Source organism: Rhinopithecus bieti, unplaced genomic scaffold, assembly GCF_001698545.2.
Source record: "Rhinopithecus bieti isolate Rb0 unplaced genomic scaffold, ASM169854v2 scaffold_10712, whole genome shotgun sequence".
Lineage (NCBI taxonomy): Eukaryota > Metazoa > Chordata > Mammalia > Primates > Cercopithecidae > Rhinopithecus > Rhinopithecus bieti.
In genome coordinates, this window is record NW_016806920.1 from 481,397 (window position 1) to 507,639 (window position 26,243).

The 26,243-nt window shown below is 38.1% G+C and overlaps 1 protein-coding gene across 2 annotated transcripts in view; it reads right to left on the reverse strand.

Annotated features, from left to right (window-relative positions):
- Positions 1 to 26,243, reverse strand: part of ZNF277 (zinc finger protein 277) — a 136,127-nt gene that overhangs the window by 46,995 nt on the left and 62,889 nt on the right. Inside the window, exons 2-4 of one of the 2 annotated variants that reach the window (XM_017878665.1) lie at positions 9,499 to 9,701; positions 441 to 529; positions 84 to 166 (exon numbers count right to left, since the gene is read on the reverse strand). In XM_017878665.1, the coding sequence (XP_017734154.1) occupies positions 84 to 166; positions 441 to 529; positions 9,499 to 9,701 (375 nt within the window). The remainder of the gene's footprint in view (positions 1 to 83; positions 167 to 440; positions 530 to 9,498; positions 9,702 to 26,243) is intronic. The other variant, XM_017878666.1, reaches the window with a different exon arrangement.

The window sequence follows — 26,243 nt, forward strand, 5'->3', positions numbered from 1 at the left end:
AAAAAGAAGAAAAATAAATATGATTTTATATGTATTTATATGTATTTTCAAGACACTATTCACCCTTTAAAAACAATTCTTACCAGTCTCTGCTTCTGAAGCTCTTCTCTAAGAATTCTATCTTCTGGTAAAACATCACATAACAAAAAATAATTCTCTTGTTCTTCTGTTGAGAGATCAGGAAAACAAATCAGAAAAAAGAGATATTTACCATTTTTTTCCCAGAAGGACTTATTTCTTAAAAAAATACAGATGTGTGTGTCTATTAGGATCTCTTTGGCAAAGAACTGTTTTAGCTTTATTCGAGTTAGGCAAAATAAACACATCAATTTAATTTTATCTATCATGAAAGTAAAAGCAATTCTAATATAAGACAGTAAGATTATTCCTTTGAATTTTTATACTGAAGGGAAGAGATGGTAGCCAGGATGTACACTTACCAAATGGAGCCGTGGAATTAATTCTTATCACACTGCAAAAATCTGTGATAGGCTGTTCAGTGAACCTTTTCCTCCAATATAAAATGTACCTTAGAACAATACAAAATAAGGAATGATGAGAAGATTCAATACACTATTTGCTTTAGAATGACAGGAATCTATAAGCACATTCAATTATCCCAAAGCATCAAATCAAATGTTAACTTAAACCAGCTTTTCTAGCAGTTTTTTGTGAATACAAAGGCAGTGGAGCATTATAGAAGTATCAAATAAAGATTTAATGAAAAGGAATTACCATGTAAGGGCATGAAAACAACTAAACTTTACTATCCCCAAATTCAATAAACAGACATATAGGAAAGTTAAAATGAAATATTTTATGTGATAATGAATTTTTCTGAAATAGCATCTAAATTTATATGTCTTTAAAATGCAATAATGATTAAATAGGCTATGACACACACTCTGCAATAAAGAGAAAACTGAGTGGTTATCTTATATATCCAAAGAACAGAGGTCAGAAGAAGAATACAATAAGAAATCAGTCTAAAATCAATATCAATATAACATAAGATAGAAAAGTTCCATATGTCCACACTGAGTCTGACATGAGGCAAATTTAGACTTTGGAAAAATAGCCCAACTTACAATTCTTGTATCTAATGAGCAGAGTTAGAAGCAGCATACCAGCTAAATTAAAAACCAAAGCCTAACACCCAGACCTACATATGTGATGAAAGAGGGAGTAAGATGACAAGATTTAACAAGTGGTTCATCTTTCCATTTATCTAACAAGATTTATATTGGCAATTGCAGTCTTATTTATTGAATGGTACCAGGAAGAGAGTGTTATTTTCATAGAGAGAAAGGAAAAGGAAAGGTTGACTCTATAGCTCCCAATTTATCAGGTCACACAACTGAGGGATAAAACAAGTAACTTATACCAAAGAACCAAAAAAAAAAAAAAAAAGAAAAGAAAAAGAAAAAAAAAGAAATGGGACTTATTGAAATAGATGAAGAATATGGAAAGAGTAGAAATGTGGACATTTTAAATGGCTTGACGTAGCACATCTAGGAATGTTCTGGATATAGTAGGTTCACAGTAAATGTTTTAAAGAAGTAGAGAATTTGAAGATTCCTGTAAAGTTCTCTAAGTAGTCCCCAATTCCCAATATTTTGTCTCCTTTTTATTATTAATTTTTTTCTTAACATTAATTTTCCAATACCATAGTGCTCTATGGAAAGGGCATTTGTGTATTAGAAGTCTGTGCTAGAGAGCAGTCTGGGAGAAAGAGAGAAACATGACATGAGCTGACATCAAATAAAAATACACTGAACGAATATAGAATATGTAAGAAAACGAAGTCAATGAATAGTGTATAAAAATAGAATCCCATGTTTAAGCTTTTCTTCTCCTGTACAACCATACTGTTAACTTTGATGGGTAAGGGGTGAACCCTTTTCTTATAAAATAGTGCTAACTTTTATTCTAAGAGATCTTAAAATGGCAATCTTAAGCTCCCATTGAGCCTTAAACCACAAATACATAAATGATGCACCCTAATCTTTGGCTAACTCACAGGCTTCCATATTAGAAATCTCAGAAGAAGGCAAGTGTATGTCGGATCCATCACAGCAGATAAATAGAGAAAAAGTACCTACAAAAGGCTGGGACATTATTTCCTTAGCCATCCTGGGCCAGCTTCAACACCTTGTACTCCTCAGTCTCCTACATAGCTACTCCTAGTCCCTATCTTTCCATTCCTTACTAGTTGCTTTCCCCACCACCCCATGGTAGAGGGGAAAGAGAAGACAAGAGGAGGCTTAAGAGAATAAAAATGAAATTCCTAGTCCTTTTCTTATTCCCCCCTCAGCACATTTTCCATTACAAAGTGGTGACAGGGATGAAGGAACACAGTATAACCTGTATTAGAGATGCCAAGAAGAGAAGATGGATTATTCTTCTAAATTGAAATATAGACATCTATTTTCACGATTAATCAAATTTATACATGGTAGAACCAGGTGCTAAGATAACTGTCTTCAAAAGACAGGAAGGCCAAGTTCCCTCTGGAGGTTCCTTATGGCTATTGCTAGAATACACCAAGGAGAGGATCGTCAGTCCTGGTTGCCACTCCACTGAGGACTATCTGGATGGTATCCTCTAGACAAAATGGAGAATAGTGGTCAGTCCTATATAATTGGTTCCATTTTGGGTCTAGAGGCTGTTGTTGAAAGGCAGTGATAATTCCTTGAATACACAGACTACTTTACTTTGGAAAATGTTCACAGTCTTAAAAGTGTCTGTGTAAACCATGTGGAACAGATGACCAGGTAAGAGCTTGGATCCTCGTGAACAGACTGCTCTTTGAATTATTAAAGACTTTTTTTTTTTTGAGGTAAGATCTGGCTCTATTGCCCAGGCTAGAATGCAATAGAGTGATCTCAGCTCTCTGCAACCTCTGCCTCCTGGGATCAAGACATCCTCCCACCTCAGCCTCCCCAGTAGCTGGGACTATAGGCACGCACCACGACACCCAACTAATTTTCCTTTTTGTAGAGATGGGGCTTTGCCATGTTGCCCAGGCGAGTCTTGAACTCATGAGCTCAAGCAATCTGCCCGCCTTGGCCTCCCAAAGTGCTGGGATTACAGGTGAGAGACACCGTGCCTGGCCAATGACTTTTTTTTTTTTTCTTAATGGACAATCAATACTGTTCCTTGCTTATCTGCACAGATCTTATGCTAGAAGCAGTTTTGCTTTTTAAATTAAGACAGTGGTCAAAGTGTCATAGTTGATGTATTAATTACCACCCCAGAGGCAATGGTGAATAGAGAAGCAAGGACTTTGAATTCAAAGGTATGAACCTGAATTTAAAGTTATTTAATCTTTCTGAAACTCAGTTTATTCATGTGCAAAATAAATTGTTGATAATTAAATAGACTAATGCATGTAAAGCACATTGTCCAAAATTCTGGGTGTTTAATATATGACAATTATTACTATAAGAAAAAATAACATATTTAAATAAGACTAAGGTAGTGAAGAATTTATGTTTATCCCAGCGAAATAATGAGACACACAACAAAAACAATAACATTTTAGCAAACATTGGATGAAAAAGACAAAATAGTTATATTAATAGTGTCAGAGGGCACATATAGGTGGCTAAAGTGGTAGAAGAGAAGAATGATGATAGTGACAATAATGACAATTATTAGCAGCTACTATTTAATGAGTCCTTACTTGCCCAAGGTCAATTAAAATGTTAGAATTGAGATGTGAACTTTGTCTCTCTGACTCCAAGGCCAAACTCAGTCTTCTACAACACAGCTCCTCGAGTGTCATGTCGGGACAAATCAGTACAAGAAATGCAGAAAAGGGAAGGCAGGGACAGGAAAGAGCCCCTACAATTAAAGTTGTAATAGAGACTTGAAGCATTTTTTCCCCTCAGAGACCAATGAGGTCACGTAGAATGCTTTTCGACAAGGCAGAACCAGAAGTACAGAAATGAAGTCTGAAGAGAAAGAGAATTTTCCCTTTCCGAAAGGCATACTACTTAACAGCAGCCCTCAGTCTGAACTGCTCCTAAATTGCTACCTAAGGGCTGAAAATTGACGCCAGCTGTTTGGGGCTGTTTTGGAATTGCTTAACTAGGTAGGAAAGGGAGCAGAGAAGTTCCACTACAGAGGTAACAGGAGCCTGATTCCAATAGTCAGTGGGTCTCAGTCTCCAAAAACTTCTATGTTTGAATACTGTCTCTTTGATGTCTGAAGAGAAGAATCACATGACATACTTATTTTCCATCAGAGTTTACTTCAAGGTGATATGCACAAGGGAAGAAATTACTGACATCAACGCCTTAAAATCACAGGGAGATTCTGTCTAGCAGAACCTCAGTTGCCCTCCTCAAATAGGAAGTGTTTCCCATGGGATAAAGCAGGTAATAGGTTGGTACAAGAGGAACAAAGTTGTCATTTGAGTGGTCTCTTCCTAACCAAAACTTGGGTGACAACAACATCAGAAAAAAAAAAATCTGTTACAAAGTAAAATATAACCATAAACCACCATACAACTTAAAATTAGGCATCATATCTTACTGTGGTATACTATAGACATCAACAACATATATTTTCACCTACGTCTAAATTTGAGTAAAGAAACATCCTAGTCATTAAACACATAATAGTGGTTTTTAAGCTTATAATTAAGAGGTGTCAATATATACGTTTCCTTTCGGATGGTATGGGCATTCAGATAAATTGTAATCAACTGAGTGATAGCATAAAGATAGCAGATCTTCAGTGCATGCTTCTTGTGGCATTTTTTTCCCACTCACTAGAACATATTGTTCAAATTTAAGAGATCACTTAGTACTTCTCTTCTGTATTTTTCCTACTTCTCTAGTTTACTGAAAGCTACAATTGCAGCTACTCAATATATAAAGGCCACTAAGAAATAACATGTGGTAGGAACTCTATTTGGATGAGTTATCAAAGTATTTCACACTTCATTAAAAATCCATAAAAATAATTACTAGGCCATCAGCAAATACTTTTTTCTTCCAAAGGAACTTCAAATCACATCTCATGGAATTGTCTCACAAAAAATTCTGTTGCAATAGCTTGCCTGCCCAGCCCCACTGTAATTGTTATGGTTATTGACATAGGCATAAAGGTTTGAAATATGGTTGTTAATTAAGTAGCAGTGAATGTGTGGAATTTAATATAAAAAGCATAAGAAATAAGAAGTTAACGTTTATTTTCCAGAGGAATTTTATCTACTGAATAAAGCTAGCAAATAGCTCAGTATAAATAACTATGTTAAATGGACTCAATGGAAAGATTTTATTTTGTTTTATTTCTAATGCCCCAGGAATTTTTGTTATTTAATAAATAAATATAGTATGAAAACTTACAGCTTACTTCTTGTAAACCACAAGGTAAGTCCATCTCTTATTATCACCTTTATTACTTACTGTACTCAGAAGTCACAATTCCTCTTGAGTTCTGAGTGAATGTGTTCATGCCAATTGAACCTCTCATGTTCCCTCCTCCCAACCCTGTATCTTATATCTTGTCTTCTAAAATTAGAAACAAGTTACATGATATTGAGAAGATTTCAACTTAATTTTGATTGTAACAATCAATACTTGGATTGTTTGGGAGAGGAATTTTTAGTTTCCTTAAGTAGTAGGAGGTTATTATCTAAAGAAGACTAGATATAGTCAAAGGTATTTAAAAGCAACAGAGTTTACTCAGATATATGCCTGATCAATTAGAATTAATCACATTTTTACTTGCTGAGAGTGCAAATTTTACTTAATTAGAAGGAGAGTTGACAAGGAAAATCTAGGTATCCATATTTCAAATACATGTTAATGATATGCTTTAGAAAGTACTTATATCAGATATGCATCCTTTTCTTTTTAATTAAAGCATCCATTTTACTGTATATCTGCATTTAAAGCATGAATAATCCCAACACTCAATTACTGACTCCTAAGTCCCGAGACCTAGTAAATAATTCAATTTTCCTGCCCACGTATGGATAATAGAACAATGACATTAGTAACAATGATACAAATAGACAGATTGATTAGTACAAATAGAGCTACTCAACTATGATACATAAGCACAATGGAGAATACAAACTCTGATTCAGACATTCCTCACATACTTCAGTGGCAGAGGAGAAAGAAAAATCTTAAACTATTCAATTACCACTGGTAGTTAATCATATTCTTCTGCAATTCCTGAAGGAAAATTTGTGTTTATATGATAAAAGGGAATAAAAGAATAGTTTCATGGCCAGGCACGATGGCTCACACCTGTAATCCCAACAGTTTGGGAGGGTGAGGTGGGTGGATTACTTCAGCCCAGGAGTTCTAGACCAGCCTGGGCAACATGGTGAAGCCATAAAATTTAAAACATAAAAAATTAGCCAGGGGTAGTGGTGCAGGCCTGTAGTCCCAGCTACTTGGGAGGCTGAGGTGGGAGGATTGCTTGAGCCAGGGAGGTGGAGGTTGTACTGAGCTGAGGTTGTGGCACTGCACTCCAGCCAGGACTCAAAAGGAAAAATAAAGATTTCGCATTAAAGAAAAGCTGACTAATAGAAGCCTTGGGAAAGAATAACCCATGTAGTATTTCTTTCAATGGTTGAGTATGAATTAGAAGATCTCTACCCTAAGAAGTGTCTCAAACAAAATCAACAGATCTAACTACATATAACTGGGTTGCATATATAACAAAGCTCCCAGAATACTCCGAGAATGAAGACATATACACACATATATTTTAATTGCGAATAAAGAATAACAAATGATAATGAGGAGCAGAGAGTATGTCCTATGAAAGCATGTAAGGAATCAGTTTATTTTACCAGTTGGCAACATATATCATTCAATTAACTCTCCTCCTATCTCTGCTCCCTGATAAGGCAACACCAAAATGTATTCAAAAATAGTAGTGCTGAGTCGATATAAGGCAACATACACAGAAGGCACACAGTAAATATTCAGTATTGGTGCTAGGCAGGGGGAAGAACATAAGGACAGAGATGAAGGCTAGAGAACAGTTATCATTACTTCTGTGGGTATGCTGGCTATCAACTTAAACCATCTTCCAAAAGTTTAGATTATGTAGAACCTTGAATGAAATTTTCTCAAAAGCTACATTTTACAAATGATAATTAGATTTTTAGATTAGCATGAATACAAACGGAAGACTCAAACGATAGTTGCAGAAAACTAAGATTTCAAATATACCCTTGGTATACAAATAAAATTTTGCATTTTATCTAATACTTATCAGGTACACATTATGTCTCAGGCACTAGCAGATGCTACACATACTCTTATTCTTCTTTTTCTTTCTTTTTTTTTTAAAGAAAGGCAGACTGCCACATGCAGCACCTCATTTGGATGTGTCTGGAATCTTGATTACCCTATGTTCTCCTACAAATGGACTTGAGAGCTTGTCTGGAGGTTCCAGCAGGGAAGCGCAGCTACTCGTGTACCTTGACCAAAGACTGGTCCTCTTGTAGCGGAGATGGTTGTCCTCTTTGAGAACACAGCTTTGAGAAGCATGAACACGGAGTGGTGAGGGAGGAAGGGGACAGCCACTTAGCCAGCCAGATCAGTCGAATCAACCCTAGCAATTAATGGGGTGACAGATGTCGCAGCCAGATTGCCCTCATATTCCATACTTTGTTTTATGTAATATTCAATAACCGTGAGGGCTGGTGTTACCCTCATTTTATAGATGAAAAAAACCAATGCTTAGAGTAGTTAGGCAGCTTGCAGGAAATCACAAGATTAGGAAGTGTGAAAGCCTGCACTCAACCCCAGGCTTGCCTACTTTCATAGTCAGCTCTTAATAATACAGCTTGCTTTTCTGCAAGACCTATCGTGAGAAAGAAGTTGTTTGCTAGGAGTGTTTTATATGGCCTGGGAGAAACAGAGTTTAGATGCAGGGGTATTGAATGTCTGGGCTACTACAATGTTTTATGGGGAAATCAGGACAGAATACCTCAAAATGGGATGCTACCAGATACACCAAATTTCATGCTTTCAGTAACTGTATAGGGAAGGTATTTCTCTTGGACAACTACTTCCAGAAATTATAAACTGGGAAAAAAGGAATCAACCTCATCACAACACTTAAACTGAGATTTGTTTAGGCAGTATCCTTTCGACTTGAAAGGATCCAAGGATCCCATTCCCAAACACTGCCTTTTCCGTGTCCTGTTGCCAAGTCTATTCTGGAATTACTGGAAGGACCCACTCAGAGAATGTCTATGGCCTAAAACATGAGACATAATCTGGGAGACATCAATAAGATCTACAATGTCATGGAATGCTGCAAAGGGGGTATTATCTACTCTTTGGAAAGTTCATCTCTTTAGAGAAAATAAATTAGTGGCCGGGCGCAGTGGCTCAAGCCTGTAATCCCAGCACTTTGGGAGGCCGAGACGGGCGGATCACGAGGTCAGGAGATCGAGACCATCCTGGCTAACATGGTGAAACCCCGTCTCTACTAAAAAAAATACAAAAAAAAAAAAAAACCAGCCAGGCGAGGTGACGGATGCCTGTAGTCCCAGGTACTCAGGAGACTGAGGCAGGAGAATGGTGTAAACCCGGGAGGCAGAGCTTGCAGTGAGCCGAGATCTGGCCACTGCACTCCAGCCTGGGTGACAGAGCGAGATTCCGTCTAAAAAAAAAAAAAAAAAATTAGTATGTGACATTCTCAAACTTACAGACTCAAGAAAAATAATGCAAAGATTTTTTTAAAGTCTAAGAAGTTGGCTGGGCACAGTGGCTCATGACTAATCCCAGCACTGTGGGAGGCCGAGGTGGGCAGATCACCTGAGCTCAAGAGTTCGAGACAGGCCTGGCCAACATGGTGAAACTCTATCTCTACTAAAAACACAAAAATTAGCTGGGCATGGTGGCAGGTGCCTGTAATCCCAGCTACTTGGGAGGCTGAGGCAGGAGAATCATTTGAACACGGGAGGCAGAGGTTGCAATGAGCTGAGATCGTGCCACTGCACTCTGGTCTGGGTGACAAGAGCGAAACTCTGTCTCAAAACAAAACAAAACAAAACAAAAAAGTCTCAGAAGTACAAAAGAGTTGTAAAGTTCTTTTTTAAGTGTAAGGAGAAACCTAAAAATGAATATGAATTTTCATATTTGTATAGGAATTATTTTATATATAGATTATGCCACTCCTTTAATAAACAATACATTTAATTCTCTTTCTTAAGAGACAGGGTCTCATTCTGTCACCTAGTCTGGAGCGCAATGGTATAACCATAACTCACTGCAGCCTCGAACTCCCGGGTGCAAGCAGCCCTCCTGCCTCAACCTCCCAAGTAGCTGGAACTACAGGTGCATGCCATTGAGCCTAGCTAATTTAAAAAAATTTTTTTTAGAGCTGGCATCTTGAACTCCTGGTCTCAGGTGATCCTTCCACCTTGGCCTCCCAAAGTACTAGGATTACAGGCATGAGCCACCACACCTGGTCAAATTTAATTCTTTTAAGGACAAAAACAGAACTTACCTTTGGAAATCAGCAACCAACTTGATATCAGCTATGACAATCTTATGCTCAATAATCATATGCTTCAGAAGTTTGTCTTGTTCAGCCACAGGAAAATGTTCTTCACAGAAAATACAAGGCACAGATGGAGAACCTTCTAAAGTGGTGGTGCCACCTGGACTTTCTGGCAGGGAAAGCGGCTCCAGGATACAATCCTTACTGTCTGGAAGAGACCAAAAGAAAAAAAAAAAGAAAGAAAAGCTGAAACCAACTCTTCATATGGATGATTTCCCACCTCCTGCATTAAAAACATCCTAAAGATATTTACATGTCTCCAAAAGGAAAAATACATAGTGCTAGAGAGTAGGATACTTTATTATTATTTTAAACAGCGTTTGCAGCCCAGAGGCAGGGAGTATTGCAAAGCAGCTCAAACTCCTCATTTGCTTGCTTGAATAGGGGAAACCCATTTGTCAGGGCAGCTGTTCAAGACTTCTTCTTGGACACTGGCCAATGGCAGCAATTCCTGGGGTACTTGCAAGGGGGAAGGCTGCAACACTCTGGGTTAAGGTTCTAAGGCTCAATTGTGACCTACGGCTGAGAATCATCACACCAAGGGAAGTAAATGGTATACATTAAGGCTACAGATGATGCCAGGCCTGTCTTTTAAGCTGCTCCCGTCGCACCTGCAAACTCTTTCCTGTTTCTTGATTATTTGTCACAAAGAAGAACAAAGCTCTCACACTGGGTAGACACAGTATGTGCTGGGTGGCCCTCATGGCAATTTTCTATGTTGATTTATGTTTATCATTTGCCTATTATACAAGTATGTATTCAGGCTTCTGTGAACATAGATGACTGCTCAATCACTAGACATATGTGATGTGGTAAACATTTTTCCTGGCTATATTATTCCTCTTCCTAATATTATCTACAGTATCTTTAAGAGCTAAAGTGTGTAAAGTCTGTGTCTCTCATTTCAGGGCCTAAAACCACAGCCAGTTGTGACAGTAGCCCCCTTTAGTCTGCCAGAGTGGATGTCTAGACCTGTCACCTTATACAGGCTATTTAGTAGTTAGTAATCAGGAAACTGGGGTAAACAAACTAGGGTAAGGCCTCTGGCATTTGCAGAAGGGCAGGCAACCTTCAGAAAGAAAAGAACTTTCTTCAGAAAGAAAGACCCAAAAACTATGCCACAGACAAGTTTTTAGAATTAGGTTAATATTAGTTCTCCCATTAAAGTTTCCTATTCTTTTCTTTCTTTGTCTTCTTTTTAAAGGTATTCTTAATTTATGAATTAATTGAATCAGTCACTGGCACACTGGTGACCATGGCTTAAGAATTATGTAAGTATGGTGGCTCACGCCTATAATCCCAGCACTTTGGGAGGCAGAGGCGGGTGGATCACGAGGTCAAGAGATGGAGACCATCCTGGCCAGCATGGTGAAACCCCGTGTCTACTAAAAAAAATACAAAAATAAGCTGGGTGTGGTGGTGCACACCTGTAGTTCTAGCTACTCAGGAGGCTGAAGCAGGAGATCGCTTGAACCCAGGAGGTGGAGGTTTCAGTGAGCAGAGATCACGCCACTGCACTCCAGCCTGGTGACAGAGCAAGACTCTGTCTCAAAAACAAAAAACAAAAAACAAAAAAACAAAAAAAGGGATTATATGAGCAATGTAAGAGGGCAGCATTCATTCATTAACTCAACAAAAATCAACTGACTATCTACTGGGATGCTCAATGTTGTATGATATGGTCATTGCCACCAAGGTTAAACTGCTCATAGTCTGTTTGAAGGTACAAGTAAGTTAAAAATATAAAGAGATGGAGAATGTACAGCGTTTACAGGAGCAGGGGTTGGGGGGTCACTCAACTGAGGTGGAGAAGGAAGATGTCCCATAGAAGAGGGCTTCTAATACATCACTCAAACATACTCTAGTCACATTAAAGTATGCTAAATCAAACTGTTTATCCTTGTTCACAAAATTAATATCAGAGAAGGTGAGAATACATAGGATATACATGACAGCAGGGAGACTATTTAAAATACATTAGCCCTTTAGAAGCACTATTAACAAAACCGGTGTTATCAATTACCATATTTATTAAATTAGGTAATGAAATCAAGGAGTTCTGGAATTTCTAGAGTTCTTCAGTTGTAGGTTATATTTTTTAGTAGTAGGTTAACTTTCGTAGGAATTTAAACTCAAATGTGAAAACAGAATGGGGAAAGAGAGATAAGTATTATACTTATGAAACTCTATGATAGTATTTTACATCCACTAGTATATAGCTACAAAAGGCAGCATATTCTAAATAAAGGTAATATTAGTAAATATTACCTGCCATGTAGGAAATAACAAGTACTATATTACATCCTTTCCACAAATTTAATTGAGATATATAGAAATTTATTGGTTTGACTGCTGAAAACAAGCCTATGGTATTTATAATCATCATCAACAGCACAACTAACATTTATCAGCTACTTGCTATTTGCAAATTACCTGCAAAGTGTGTTAGGACATTTTCCTAATTAATTCTAATTATCTTATTATCCAATCTTCCAGATGAGAGAATTAAGATTTAGAAAACTTAACTAAGTTTTCAAAGTCAAAATGTTAGTCAGTAGCCTAAACATTATGAGTTGAGCCTAAACTCAAACACTATGCTATTCTGCTCCCTGTACCAAATGGCATTTCTCCAACTCTGTTTCTTCTTTAGTATGTATGTTTGGTGCTGTGAATTTATATATATACATTTATAAGCTACTTTGTATTTATATGTACTCTGCCAATGTCCTCCAGTCTCCCTGATACCCCACAGTATTCTTATACAAATCTCAATGGCCCACACTGTCTAAAAATCACTAGAGTACAGTTCATGTCCATAATTTTCCTTATTTTTTCCCAAGGCTTTATTGCAATCTCTCTATTATTCCTCTGTGGTTCATCTGTTTTTCCCTTTTGTATGTCTAATGCTCAGTTTATCTTTTTTCAAATTATTCCTAAGAGAATGGACCTAAATATTCACACATACCAGAACCAAACTGCCTGTGGTTACTGCAAAGGTCTAGAAACAAAATCATGAATATGCAAATTTCATGCATGAGAAACTTGTGGTTTGGGAGGTATTAAGTTGTCTTTCCCGGCTTGAGTTACTATGTAACAGAGTCTCACTCTGTTGCCCATGCTGGAATGCAGGGCATCCCAGCATTTTAGGAGGCTGAGGCGGGCAGATCACGAGGTCAGGAGTTTGAGACTACCCTGGCCAACACGGTGAAATCCCGTCTCTACTAAAAATACAAACATTAGCAGGACATGGTGGCGCAAGCCTGTAATCCCAGCTACTCAGGAGGCTGAGGCAGGAGAACTGCTTGAACCCAGGAGGTGGAGGTTGCAGTGAGCCGACATCATGCCATTGCACTCCAGCCTGGGTGACAGAGCAAGACTCCGTCTTCAAAGAAAGAAAAAAAGATAATAAAATAAAAATAAATAAAAAAAGAATCCAGTGGCCTGGAATAGCTGAAATAGCTATCGAATGGCTGGTATTTTATAAATATTTGCTGAATGAAGACATGAAAGAATAAATAATAGACCACAGGTACTCAGTTTCTAGGAAAGTCCTGTTTCAGGGAACACCTGTGGCTGTCTTTAGGGGAACTTTTTCTGCCTGATATTGAGGGTAGTCCAACTATATTTACAGCCAGATGTTTAGCGCTATGGGCCTTGGTGTAACAGGCCCACTAGTAAATAATAAGCAATGATGTAAAAATTACATTGAATTCTAAGATAACAATAAATATTGCTGAGAGTAATAAAAGTATGTTACATTTAATTTGAAAATTTTGAATTCTTTTCTCACTCTTCATGTAAGTATACTCCCTAGTAAGCAAGGAACAAGTGGCATTTGGAATTCAGAGTAAGTAATACCACTCTACCAGAGGATGTTTATGTGAGATAGACCTGAATCCTGAATACATTTTAGCTTAGAGAAGTGGTTTCCAAATTTGAGTTTTATCACCTGGAGAGCTTTTTTAAAAATACTGACTTCAAGACCTTACTGTAGACTTAGAAAATGTAATTTTTACCAAGGAGTAGTCCCTAGACCACTGCCTGGAAATCAGTGGTTCAGAGGATGATCACACGAGGATTGTGTGAATATCTTGATCATGTAACAGTGTGGGTATTTTAAACCTAAGGATAAGTCCATAACTAGGTGACATGGCCTTGTTTCAAGGCTTATTTGATAGTCTATTCTGTCCAACAGAGAATCTCTAAATTACTAAGCAATGGACCAGCAAACATAATTCAGTAAGATTTGTCTGACAGATTACTTCCAGCTGTCACTGCAAGTGTCACATTTATATCTTACTCCATGTTAAAGACAATAGAAGCTGGGTGCAGTGGCTCATGCCTGTAATCCCAGCACTTTGGGAGGCCGAGGTGGGTGGATTACTTGAGGTCAGGAGTTCAAGACCAGCCCAGCCAACATGGTGAAACCCCATCTCCACTACAAACACAAAAAAATTAGCCGGGCGTGGTGGTGGGCGCCTGCAGTCCCAGCTACTCGGGAAGCTGAGACAGGAGAATCGCTTGAACCCAGGAAGCAGAAGTTGCAGTGAGCCGAGACTGTGTCACTGCACTCCAGTCTGGGTGACAGTGAGACTTGGCATCAAAAAAAAAAAAAAAAAAAATAATCCAACAAAAACCAAAAGACAATAGATACAGAAATATATAATCCTCTGCCACAGGGACCTTGAACCCTAAAATACAAAAGGAAGTAAATCACTTCTATCCTATCTCCTTTTAGCAAAGAGGCAAACATTTTGGAAATTCTGCTTTGGTCCCAAATCCACTTTGCACATGTGTTACACATTAACAACAAATTATCTGCTCTAGTTCTCACTTTGAACAGCAACTCTGTTCAAATGAACTGTAAAAAACACCATTCCAAGGAAGTTGAATTTTTGAGGAGATTCTATGCTGATTACTAACATTTTTATTGATTCTGGGGAAGACCCTCAAAGTGTCAAATTATTATTCTAGGGAAGCGCTTCTCAAAGTTCTTCAGTGAGCACATAAATCACTTGGAGGTTTTGTTAAAATGCAGATCCTGATTCAGTAGGTGTAACGACCATGGAAATGCGCCATTCAAAGCTCCTGCTGCCATGAGCATAATTGACAAGAGGACCTCAGGTGTGGTGCCCTGAAATCCCATTTGCACTGAAGCTAAGCCTCCCACAGGCTGCTCTGAGTCAATGAAAAGGGATTAATATCCAGCATGCAGCTGACCCTCGAAAAACACGAATTTGAACTACGCACATCCACTTAGGAATTTATTTCAGTAGAAGTTTTTATCTAGTGTGCCCATCTCTCCTGCCTCCCCTTCCACCTTGTCCATATCTTCAGCCTCAGCCACCCCTGAAACAGCACAACCAATCCATCCTCCTCCTCAGCCTCCTCAAATTGGAAGACAATGAGGATGAAGACCTTTATGATGATGTACTTCCACTTCATGGGTAGTAAATATATTTTCTCTTCCTTATGTTTTAAAAAAATATTTCTTTTCTCTAGCTTATTTTATTGTTAGAAATACGGTATATATTCTATACGGTACATAGAAATACATATAAAATACATGTGAATTGACTGTTACATTCCAGTCAACAGTAGGCTCCAAGTAGTTACATTTTGAGGGAGTAAAAAGTTAAATACAAGATTTTCGACTGGGCAGGGAGCTGGTGACCCTAATCCCTGAATTGTTCAAGGGTCAACTGCATATTAAAACCTACAACTCAATAGCAAAAAGCCCAAATAAACCAGATTAAAAAATAAGCAAAGAACTGGAATGGACATTTCTTCAAAGAAGACATACGAACATCCAACAGGTATATGAAAAGGTGCTAATCACTAGGGAAATGGAAATCAAAACCACAATGAGATATCATCTTGTACCTCCCAAGATGGCTATTATTTAAAAAAAAACCCAGAAAATCACATGTGTTGGCAAGGATGTAGAGACACTGACAACCTTGTGTACTGTTGGTGGGAATGTAAAGTGATGCACCTTATGCTATCAAAACCAATTTGGAGGTTCTTCAAAAAATTAAAAATAGAACTATAATATGAGCCAGCCATCCCACTTCTGGTTATTTATCCAAAAGAACTGAAAACAAGATCTCAAAGAAATATTTGTACTTTTATGTTCATTGAAGCATTACTCAGAATAGCCAAGAGGTAGAAATAATAGATGTATGGACAAAGAAAATATAGTATTTAAATACAATGAATAGTATTCAGCCTTAAAAAGGAATGAACCTTGAAGATATCATAAGAGAAATAAGCCAGTCACAGCAGGAAAATGACCTACATGATTCTACTTATATGAGGTATGTAGTCAAACTTACTGAAGCAGAAAGTAGAATGGTGGTTGCCAGGGCTGGGGAGAGTGGGGAAAAGGGGAATTACTGTTTGATGAGTATGGAATTTCAGTAATGGAAGATGAAAAAGTTCTAGAGATCTGTCGTACAATAATGTATATATACTTAATAGTAGTGTACATTTAAAAATTTGTGAAGAGGATAGAGTTCATGTTATGTATTTTTTTAACCATAATTTTAAAAAATGGAGAGGAGGAGAGAAAAGTCAGATGACTTTAGTCAAGGCTGGAGGAATCATGGTCCCATTACTTTCCATTAACCAACCCTGACCAAGCTATTTAACCTCTCTTAGCCTGTTTCCACAACATAAAATGAATTAATCAAAATGTCCACCCGATAGAGTGTTCCACCCAACAGAGTTGTTGTTCTAAATGTTAAACAAGGAAATCAATGTAAAGCACATGAGTGTCTGACACACATGCTCAATTATAGGTTAGTTCCTATTACTAATCCTGGTAATAATGAGAATGGTTTTATGTTTGAGGATGAAGAGAGATGGGCATCATATGCACTGATATCTATTAGCAATTCCTATGGATTAATTCAAAATACACATTCTAGGGCCCCAACACAGATATAAATAATTAAATCACATAAGAGTGAAGCCCAGGTTAGGTTGTGCACAAGTAATTGCGGTTTTTGCCATCCGTTTCAAAAAACAGAATAAGCCTACTTCCCAACTATCTACTTTTAGGTCCTGACTATACTGTTGAAACTCTAAGGCTTTTGCATTCTGTTCATCACTTTGCCATTTCTGCAGAACATTAAATTAAGAGAAAAGGGAGAAAACACAAGGAAATTTTTGATAATAGACATAAAGGAAAGTGAGGGGATTTATATGGATAGCCTCAGTTTTCTGAGCATATGAGATAAGCTCCATCCATATTTAACCCAAGACAAGGGTTAAGAAAAGGGGGAAAGATGTGGAACTACCACTATGGAGAATGCAACTGAGACAAAAGATAAAAAACAAATGATCCTACAACAGTCCTGAAGGCCTAGCTAAGTTAGCCTGTTGCGTTACTTTTAGTCAAACATATGTTTTAGCAATAGATTTGTATTTGGTGCCTAAAAGACTGATTTTTTTTTTTTTTTTACAATACCTGTACTGGGTTTTCAAACTATGTAGTTCTATATAAACACATACACATAAATAAATATAATGATGAGACAAACAGGCTATTTTAAAATCATCTAACCTGATGCTGCTCAACATAACTTTCTGTGATGAAGAAAATGCTCTATATCTACTCTGTCCAACAATGGTAGCTATTAAGCACATGTGGCGGTTCAGCATTTAAAACGTGAATAGTGAGACTTGGGAATTGAATTTTAATTTAGTTTTAATTTAAATTTAAATAGCCACATGTGGCTATTGACTCGTCTATTAGACAAGACAGATGGAATTTATGCAGATGTTCTTAACCTGAGGTCAGTGGGTACCTGATTCAGAGACTGGGGTTTCGGGAGTTCAGTGGGAAACTATATCAATACCGTGTGTAGTGAATTTTTTTCTGGGAAGAAAGTCTCTTGATTTAATATTAATGGATTCTTCACTGGGCGCAGTGTCTCAGGCCTGTAATCCCAGCACTTTGGAAGGCTGAGGTGGGCAGATCATGAGGTCAGGAGATCAAGACCATCCTGACTAACATGTCTCTACTAAAAATACAAAAAATTAGCCAGGTATGGTGGCAGGTGCCTGTAGTCCCAGCTACTTGGGAGGCTGAGGCAGGAGAATGGCGTGAACCTGGGAGGTGGAGCTTTCAGTGAGTGGAGATCACGCCAGCTGCACTCCAGCCTGGGAGACACGGCGAGACGCTGTCTCAAAAATAAAATAAAATAAATAAAATAAAATAAAATAAAATAAAATTAATAGATTCTTAAAGGGTTCTGGGGACCCATAAAATGGAAAATCATGTATCCTGTTACTTATACTATATTATTCTATCATTTGACCTACCATTTTTATTTATAATGTCTAAATGAATAGTGTCATTCAGTTGGGATTTCAAACAACAAAATAACTTACTAAAATAACCATCATTCTAGTTATTCTCATTTTGCAGTCAGAGCAGAAAGAGACAGCCTGAAGACAGAACAGGCAATAGTTAATACACGGCATAATATGGAAACTATAGATAAATACCCTTGGTAAACATAATTCTTAATATCTGGTTATCACAGTGCCTGAAATCTCCACCATTAAAGTTAACCCTTTGGACGACTGTTTCTGGAAGTAACATGTTACCTTTATATAAACACAGCAATTTACTAATAATAATTGCTATAATTAATTTTCTATAATTTAATTAATAGGAGTGGGTTCTAAAATTATGGGGTTATGTATTCTGGAAAGTCTCTAATAGGGCTAGATAATTGCATTCTGTCTACAACAAAAATTTATTTGAGAAAAGGCAACAAAGTTTTCCAGAGACTCAGGAAAAACAACTCTTTTGCTTCCCCTCTGCTCAAATTTTATTTTACACTCTCATTCTATAAAGAAAACTCTGCTTTAGGTGTTAAACTTTGTAGCATCTTTTATCATCTAATAGTTTCTAGGGAAGCCCATTTGTTCAATTTATAAGCAAGTATAAGCAATAGCAAAGATGAGACAAGTAAGGGCTGAGTAAGAACATTTGGCAACTATCCTACCATAATATTACAGCTATTAACATGTCCAACCTTTCTAGAAATACCCACACATTTCTTTCTTATACATTCCTAAGATACTATCCATCCATCCATCAGATTGCCCCATGATAGGCTGGTTATTTCCAAATCTATTCTTTTTGTCTAGAAAACTCTCAATGAGTTCAGGAGCTACTAAACAATTGACTCAGCAACAAACCATTTGGTAGACTTCAGGTGGACCTCTTGTAGAAATGGCTTGATTTCCCATCCACATTATGGGTGAACTGCAGGTTTAACAAGACAATACTGATGAAGCTCCTTTCCCTCTTATGTCAGCAAATCACTGCAGATTCCAAGATTTTAACTGCTGCCCCATTTCCATGTGGCATTTCTTAGTTTCAAACTACCTAATGATGAAAATGTGGTCAAACTTCCTTTCTCAAGCAACTTGGTTAAAAAGTGGGAAACTAATGGTGCACTGGTTAAATTTCTTGGCTACAGATTATGTATGTTTCTGGTTTATACATGATACCTTCTTACCTTAATCAATTTCACAAAGAGGAATCAGTGATGTGTACATTAATAATGCAACAGTAACAACGATGTGGAAACAGCTTTTTGAAATATTATAAATTCATCATAGAAATAAATACTAGGAAAAGAAAATAAATGGATAAAAACAAATCCCTCTTTATTAATATAAATTATTGACGCATTTGTAGATTTAAATCAGACGAGATTTCTAGCGTTAAAAAATATGGTTTAAAACATATGGTTAAGTATGTTCAGTTCTGTAGAAATACTTTCTATAACTCTACTGTTTAATGCCAATGAGATTTAGAATCTAAAAGGAAATGAAGGATGAAGGGCCATACTATATGTTATATGCTTACTTTACATACTCTTTCACATCAAAGACATTTCATTTTCACTACGGCTTTCACTCTGCACTACTGAAGACACTTCAGAGCATTCAAATTAAGATGACTATGAGTTCTTACTTTGATAGGGCCAGGACTAGGGATGCTGTGGCTCTAAGTAGAATTCAAGGCTGGGTGTATATTGTGTTCTAAGAGGCGAATACTAAAGGAACTAAATTCTCCATGTTATTTCCTTTCTAGCAGTAGAAGGAGCAGACATTAGGGATTTGGGAATATAAATGTAGAATGACTTTTCAACAGTAAAGGGGAAAATAAGCAAAAAAGACATAAAATCCTAACCTTGGTTCTGGTAAATCGAATTAATCAGAATAACCTACAAGTTAGTGATCCGAACAGGAGGGCCAATGTAACAAAAGCCACTGATAAACAAAAGGCTTTTTGGCAAGACCAGGGAAACAAAGTGACTGGTGAGTGCTTTTATTTATTCAATTCTATAGAGGAAAAGATAGAAAAGAAGGGAAGGTAAACTCTGACACAGCTAGATTTGACTGGTTATCGGCCTGTGTTATACTTTCTAAATAAGTGATGCCCAGTGGAAATTTCACAGTACATTAACAGAGGTTGGATTTAACCTAATTTAATTCATTTGATTTGACAGAGCATTACTTTGGAAATAGTAGTCTAGTTAATACTTTAATGAAATGAGTTGGCAACTAGAAAATTGTAAATCACCTATCTGATGCCCCCTATTATAATTAATGTTTTTAATAGAATCATACATTTCTGAGTTATGGGGCTAAGATTATCTCTATTTACAAAATTAAGTAGCTATGACACATTTTTATTTTACTGTTTTATGTCTTAATTCATTAACATGACCAACATTTTAATACAATAGTTTTGTTTTTACGGAACAGGTAAAGAATGATTTTTTTTAGGTCTATAAAAGTTAATAAAGGCAGGGCGCTGTGGCTCATGCCTCTAATCACAGCATGTTGAAAGGCTGATGTAGGAGGATCTGCTCAAGACCAGCTTGGGCAACACAGCAAGACCCAGTCTTTACCAAAAAATAAAAAATTATCTGGGCATGGTGGCACACACCTGTAGTCCCAGCTACTTGGGAGGCTGAGGTGCGAGGATTGCTTGGGCCTGGGAGGTTGAGGCTTCAGTGATCTGTGATCATGTCACCTCACTCCAGCCTGGGTGACAGAGCAAAACCCTATCTCAAAAAACAAAAGCAAAATGAAAATTAATACAAAATAAACTTTTGAAAGTACCATATAACCAGTGATTTAAATTCTTATTTTGAACATGTGAATTTCTCAAACTTTTCTAATTATATATATTTCTCATACTATATATTAATATATATAATTGCTATAGAGCAAGACTCAATGATTTGAAAATGAAAACTAATAAATTGTCTTTTAGTTCTAGCATACGAGACAGAAACTTTCTTAAGTTAGGCAAGTCTTAGCTGACGCTCATTTTATCACAATTTTATGAACATATTTCCCTAGAAAGTAATTCTCCCTTCTAGTTCACTTTCAGGCAAAAGGCTGTGCTAGGTACTGAGGAGCAAGCAATTGAAGAACAAAAATAGAGCTACCCTACTCTCAAAGAACCCACATCTTTTTTTTTTTGAGACGGAGTCTCGCTCTGTTGCCCAGGCTGGAGTGCAGAAGAACCTACATCTTTTCCATCAGAGAGGCTGGTCATGTTCACAGACACACCTAACACAACTTTATAATGTCAGGGAGCAAGATGGTCGAATAGAAGCCTTGACCGGTAATCCTCCTGGCAGGAACACCAAATTGACAAACTACCCACACACAAAAAAATGCACCTTCATAAGAACCAAAAATCAGGTGAGCAATCACAGTACCTGGTTTTAATTTCATATCCCTGAAAGAGGCACTGAAGAAGGTAGGAAAGATAGTCTTGAATTGCTCATGTCACCCTTCCCCTATCCCCCAGCAGTGGCCATGTGGCCTGGAGAGAGAATCTGTATGTTTGGTGGAGGCAGAGTGCAGTGATTGTGGGACTTCGCATTGGAACTCAGTGTTGCCCTGTCAAAGCAGAAAGCAACACCAGGCAGAACTCGGCAGGTGCACATGGAGGGAGCATTCAAACCACCCCTAGTCAGAGGGGAATCACCCATACCAGCGGTCACAACCTGAGTTCCAGCAAGTCACGGGCTAAAGTGTGTTTGGGTCCCAAATAAATTTGAAAGGCACTAGGCCACAAGGACTGCAATTACCGGGCAAGTCTCCGTGCTGTACTGGGCTCAGAGCCAGTGGATGCGGGGTGCATGTGACCCAGTGAGACACCAGCTATGGTGTCTAAGGAAGTGCTTGTGCCACCCCTCCCCCAACCCCAGGTAGTACAGCTCGCAGCTCTGGAGACCCTCTCCCTCCACTTGAGAGGAGAGGGGACAGCAAAGAGGACTTTGCCTTGCAACTTAGATACAAGCTCATCCACAGTACTACAGGGAACCGGGCAGAGTCCTGAGGCCCCCATTCTAGGCCCCAGCTCCTGGACCACATTTCTAGACACACCCTGGGCCAGAATGGAATCCACTGCCCTGGAAGGAAGGACCTAGTCCTGTCAGAATTCAGGTGACTAAAGAGCCCTTGGGCCCTGAATACTTAGCAGAGTACCCAGGCAATACTTGCTGTGGGCCTTGGGTGAGACTCAGAGATGTGTGAGCTTCAGGTGTGACCCTGCACATTCCCAGCTGTGGTGGCTATAGGAAGACTCTTTCTGCTGAAGAAAAGGAGAGGGAAGAAGAGCAAAGGGGGATCTGGTCTTGTAGCCTAGTTACCACCTTAGCCACAGTGGGGTAGAGCACCAAGCAGACTCTAGGTTCCTTGATTCCAGGCCTTGGCTCTTGGACAACATTTCTGGACCCGCCTTGGAGCAGCAGGGAGCCCACTGCCCTGAAGAGAGAGTCTCATGCCGGGCAGCATTCACCACAAGCTGACTGAAGAGCCCTTGGGCCTTGAGTGAACACAGGTGGTAGCCAGGACAGTACTTGCCACAGGCCTGGGGTGGTGGTGGCCATGGGGAGAGATTTCTCTACTTTTGGAAAGGGAGTAGAGAGGGGAAAAGACATTGACTTGTGGCTTGGGTGCTAGCTCAGCCACAGTAGAACAGAGCACTAGGTAGATTCCTACAGTTTCTGACTCTAGGCCCTGGCTCCTGGATGGCACCTTTGGACCCACCCGAGGGTGAGGGGAATTCACCATCCTCAAACCCAGAAACAAATCCATACATCTATAGTGAGCTCATTTTTGACAAAGGTGTCAAGAACATACATTGGAAAAGGCCAGTTGTCTCTTCAATAAATGGTGCTGGGAAAATCGTATATCTATATGCAGAAGAATGAAACTAGGCCCCTATCTCTTGCTACATACAAAAATAAAATTAAAATTGATTAAAGACTTAAATCTAAGACCTCAAACTATGAAACTACTGAAAGAAAAACATTGGGGAAACTCTCCAGGACGCTGGACTAAGCAAAGATTTCTTGAGTAATACCTCGTAAGCACAGGTAGCCAAAGCAAAAATGAACAAATGGAATCACATAAAGTTCAAAAGCTTCTGTACAGCAAAGGAAGCAATCAACAAAGTGAAGAAACAACTCACAGAATGAGAGGAAATGTTTGCAAACTCTCCATCTGACAAGGGATTAATAACCAGAATATAATCAACTCAAACAACTCTATAAGAAAAAAAAAATCGAATGATCTAATTTTAAAATGGGCAAAAGACCGGAATAGGCTTTTCTCAAAAGAAGACACACAAATGGCAAACAGGCCGGGCGCGGTGGCTCAAGCCTGTAATCCCAGCACTTTGGGAGGCCGAGACGGGCGGATCACGAGGTCAGGAGATCCAGACCATCCTGGCTAACCCGGTGAAACCCCGTCTCTACTAAAAACACAAAAAACTAGCCGAGCGAGGTGGTGGGCACCTGTAGTCCCAGCTACTCGGGAGGCTGAGTCAGGAGAATGGCGTGAACCTGGGAGGTGGAGTTTGCAGTGAGCTGAGATCCGGCCACTGCACTCCAGCCTGGACCACAGAGCAAGACTCAGTCTCAAAAAAAAAACAAAAAAACAAATGGCAAACAGGCATATGAAAAGGTGCTCAACATCACTGATAATCAGAGAAATGCAAATCAAAACTACAGTGAATATCATCCCACCCCAGTTAAAATGGCTTTTATCTAAAAGACAGAAAATAACAAATCCCGGTGGAAATGTGGAGAAAAGGGAAACCTCGTACACTGTTGGTGGGAACATAAATTAGTATAGCCACTATGGAAAACAGTATGAAGGTTTCTCAAAAAACTAAAAATAAGGCCGGGTACGGTGGCTCAAGCCTGTTATCCGAGCACTTCAGAAGGCCGAGGCGGGCGGATCACCTGAGGTCAGGAGTTTGAGACCAGCCTGGCGAACATGGCGAAACCCTGACTCTACTAAAGATACAAAAATTAGCCAGGTGTGGTGGTGTGCGCCTGTAATCCCAGGTACTCAGGAGGCTGAGGCAGGAAAATCGCTTGAACCTGGGAGGCAGAGGCTGCAGTGAACCAAGATGGCCCCATTGCACTCCAGCCTGGGTGGTCTCAAAAAACAAACAAACAAACAAACAACTATAAATAGAACTACTATGTGATCCAGCAATCCCACTGCTAAGTATATACCCAAAAGAATGGGAATCAGTATATCGAAGAGATATCTGCACTCCTGTTTGTTGCAGCACTGTTCACGATAGTTAAAATTTGGAAGCCACCTAAGTGTCCATCAATGAAGGAATAAAGAAAATGTGGTATACACAGTAGAGTACTATTCTGCCATTAAAAAGTGAGATCTTGTCATCTGCAACAACATGGATGGAACTGGAGGTTATTATGTTAAACGAAATCAGCCAGGAACAGAACGACAAATTTTGCATCTTCTCACTTATTTGTGGAAGCTAAAAATTAAAACATTGAGCTCATGGAGATAGAAAATAGGATAGTTACCAGAGGCTGGCTAGTAGGGGGTAGGGGGAAGGAAGTATGGTCAATGGGTAAAATTATAGTTAAATTAAATAAATAAGATCTAGTATTTCATAGTACAAAAAAGTGACAATACTCTATAATAATGTATTGTACATTTAAAAATCACTAAAATAGTAAAATTAGCATTTTTGTAAGACAAAGGATAAATTCTTGAGGTAATGGATATTCCATTTATCCTGATGTGATTATTATGCATTGTATATGTGTATCCAAATATCTCATGTATCCCATAAATACATAAACCTAGTATGTACCCACAAAAACTTTTTAAAAATAATCAAAAAAGAATGTCAGAAGCATCAGAGGAGAAAAAAGAGCCAAGTATAATTTTAAGATAGCCCATATATAGCAAGTAAGATACTAAAGCACTGGATTCATGTTCTCCATTTCCAGTTACATGCCTGCCTGCTAAGGCAGGTGGTTTGGCCTTACTTTCTTCAAGTTGCTTGGACCCATCAGGATTTGGGCTGCTTTCAAAAAATATAGCTATAAGCAGTCTTTAAAAGGTCCTGTGAAACACCTGAGATTCAGTCATGTTCCGGACACTTAAAAAATATAATTCTCCAATTTATTTGTCTACTGACAATTACTCTTATGTTCTCAGTGACATTAAGTATCATAAATCCCATCTCCATGATGCAACGGAATCCTCTACAAATATGTGACCACATCAGAAAAATCACTTGACTTCAAAGAGGAAGGATGAGGGAATAAAATGATGCTGGACAATAAAACAAGACACAACAGATTTTATTCTTAGCATTTCGGATACAGTATTAAATAAATCCAAAAAGTGACAGAAATCTCGTATCTCTGAAAGAATAGGTGGTCTAGTTTACACAAATGGTACATGTTGCAAATTACTTGTAACAATTAACAATGAATTCTGCCAGCATTTAATCTGATTAGAACTGGCTTCAATGGAACGTCTAAATGGAACTTTACTGAAAATGATATCCTAATGAATACCATTATTTTTATTTTCAGGCAACAATTTTCAATTCTAACAGTATGTATGAATCATCTTGAGAGCTTTTAAAATATGCTGATATTTTTTACACAGAGATTCTAATGTAATTTCTTGATGGTGGCTGGGATACGTTTTGTATTTTATTTTATTTTTTACTACTCCCAGCTGCTTAGACAGAGATATGCTTTATGTGAAGGCACAAACCACTGTTCTAATGAAAACTTGATATGATCAATTTCATAACTTTGTAAGTTAGTATAAGAAGATAAACACTATGTGGAATAAGAGTTAAAAATGGTTTCTGTTTTTAGGAAAACATATTACCTTTTCTACAGGTTTTGGAAGAAGAAATATTTTGTGATAGATATTATATTTTGTAGACAGCTGATAAAAAAGAAATGATATTTATGAAGTGTAATTAGACTACAGTCTTTATTAATATATGTTCCTTTGAGTCTGCTCATATATATTTCATAAATTGAAGAATAGTGTCATAATACAATAGAAGTTGTATTGGTTCATATGTATTTTTGTCAGCACAATAATGGTTTGAATCAATCAGGGTCAAGCTTTCTCATTATTTAAACCAAGCCTGAGCAATACATACAGATCTTTAACACAACTCCTGAAAATTCTAAGTCCTTCCTTACAGCAAATAGGGACATTTTCAAGAAAGTCAAGAATGAGGATGAAGACCCCTCAAAGGCATTTCTTCCTGGGTTTTAAAAACACCTGACTGACAGAGGTCTATACCCAGGGTTAGAGATTTAATTTTGATG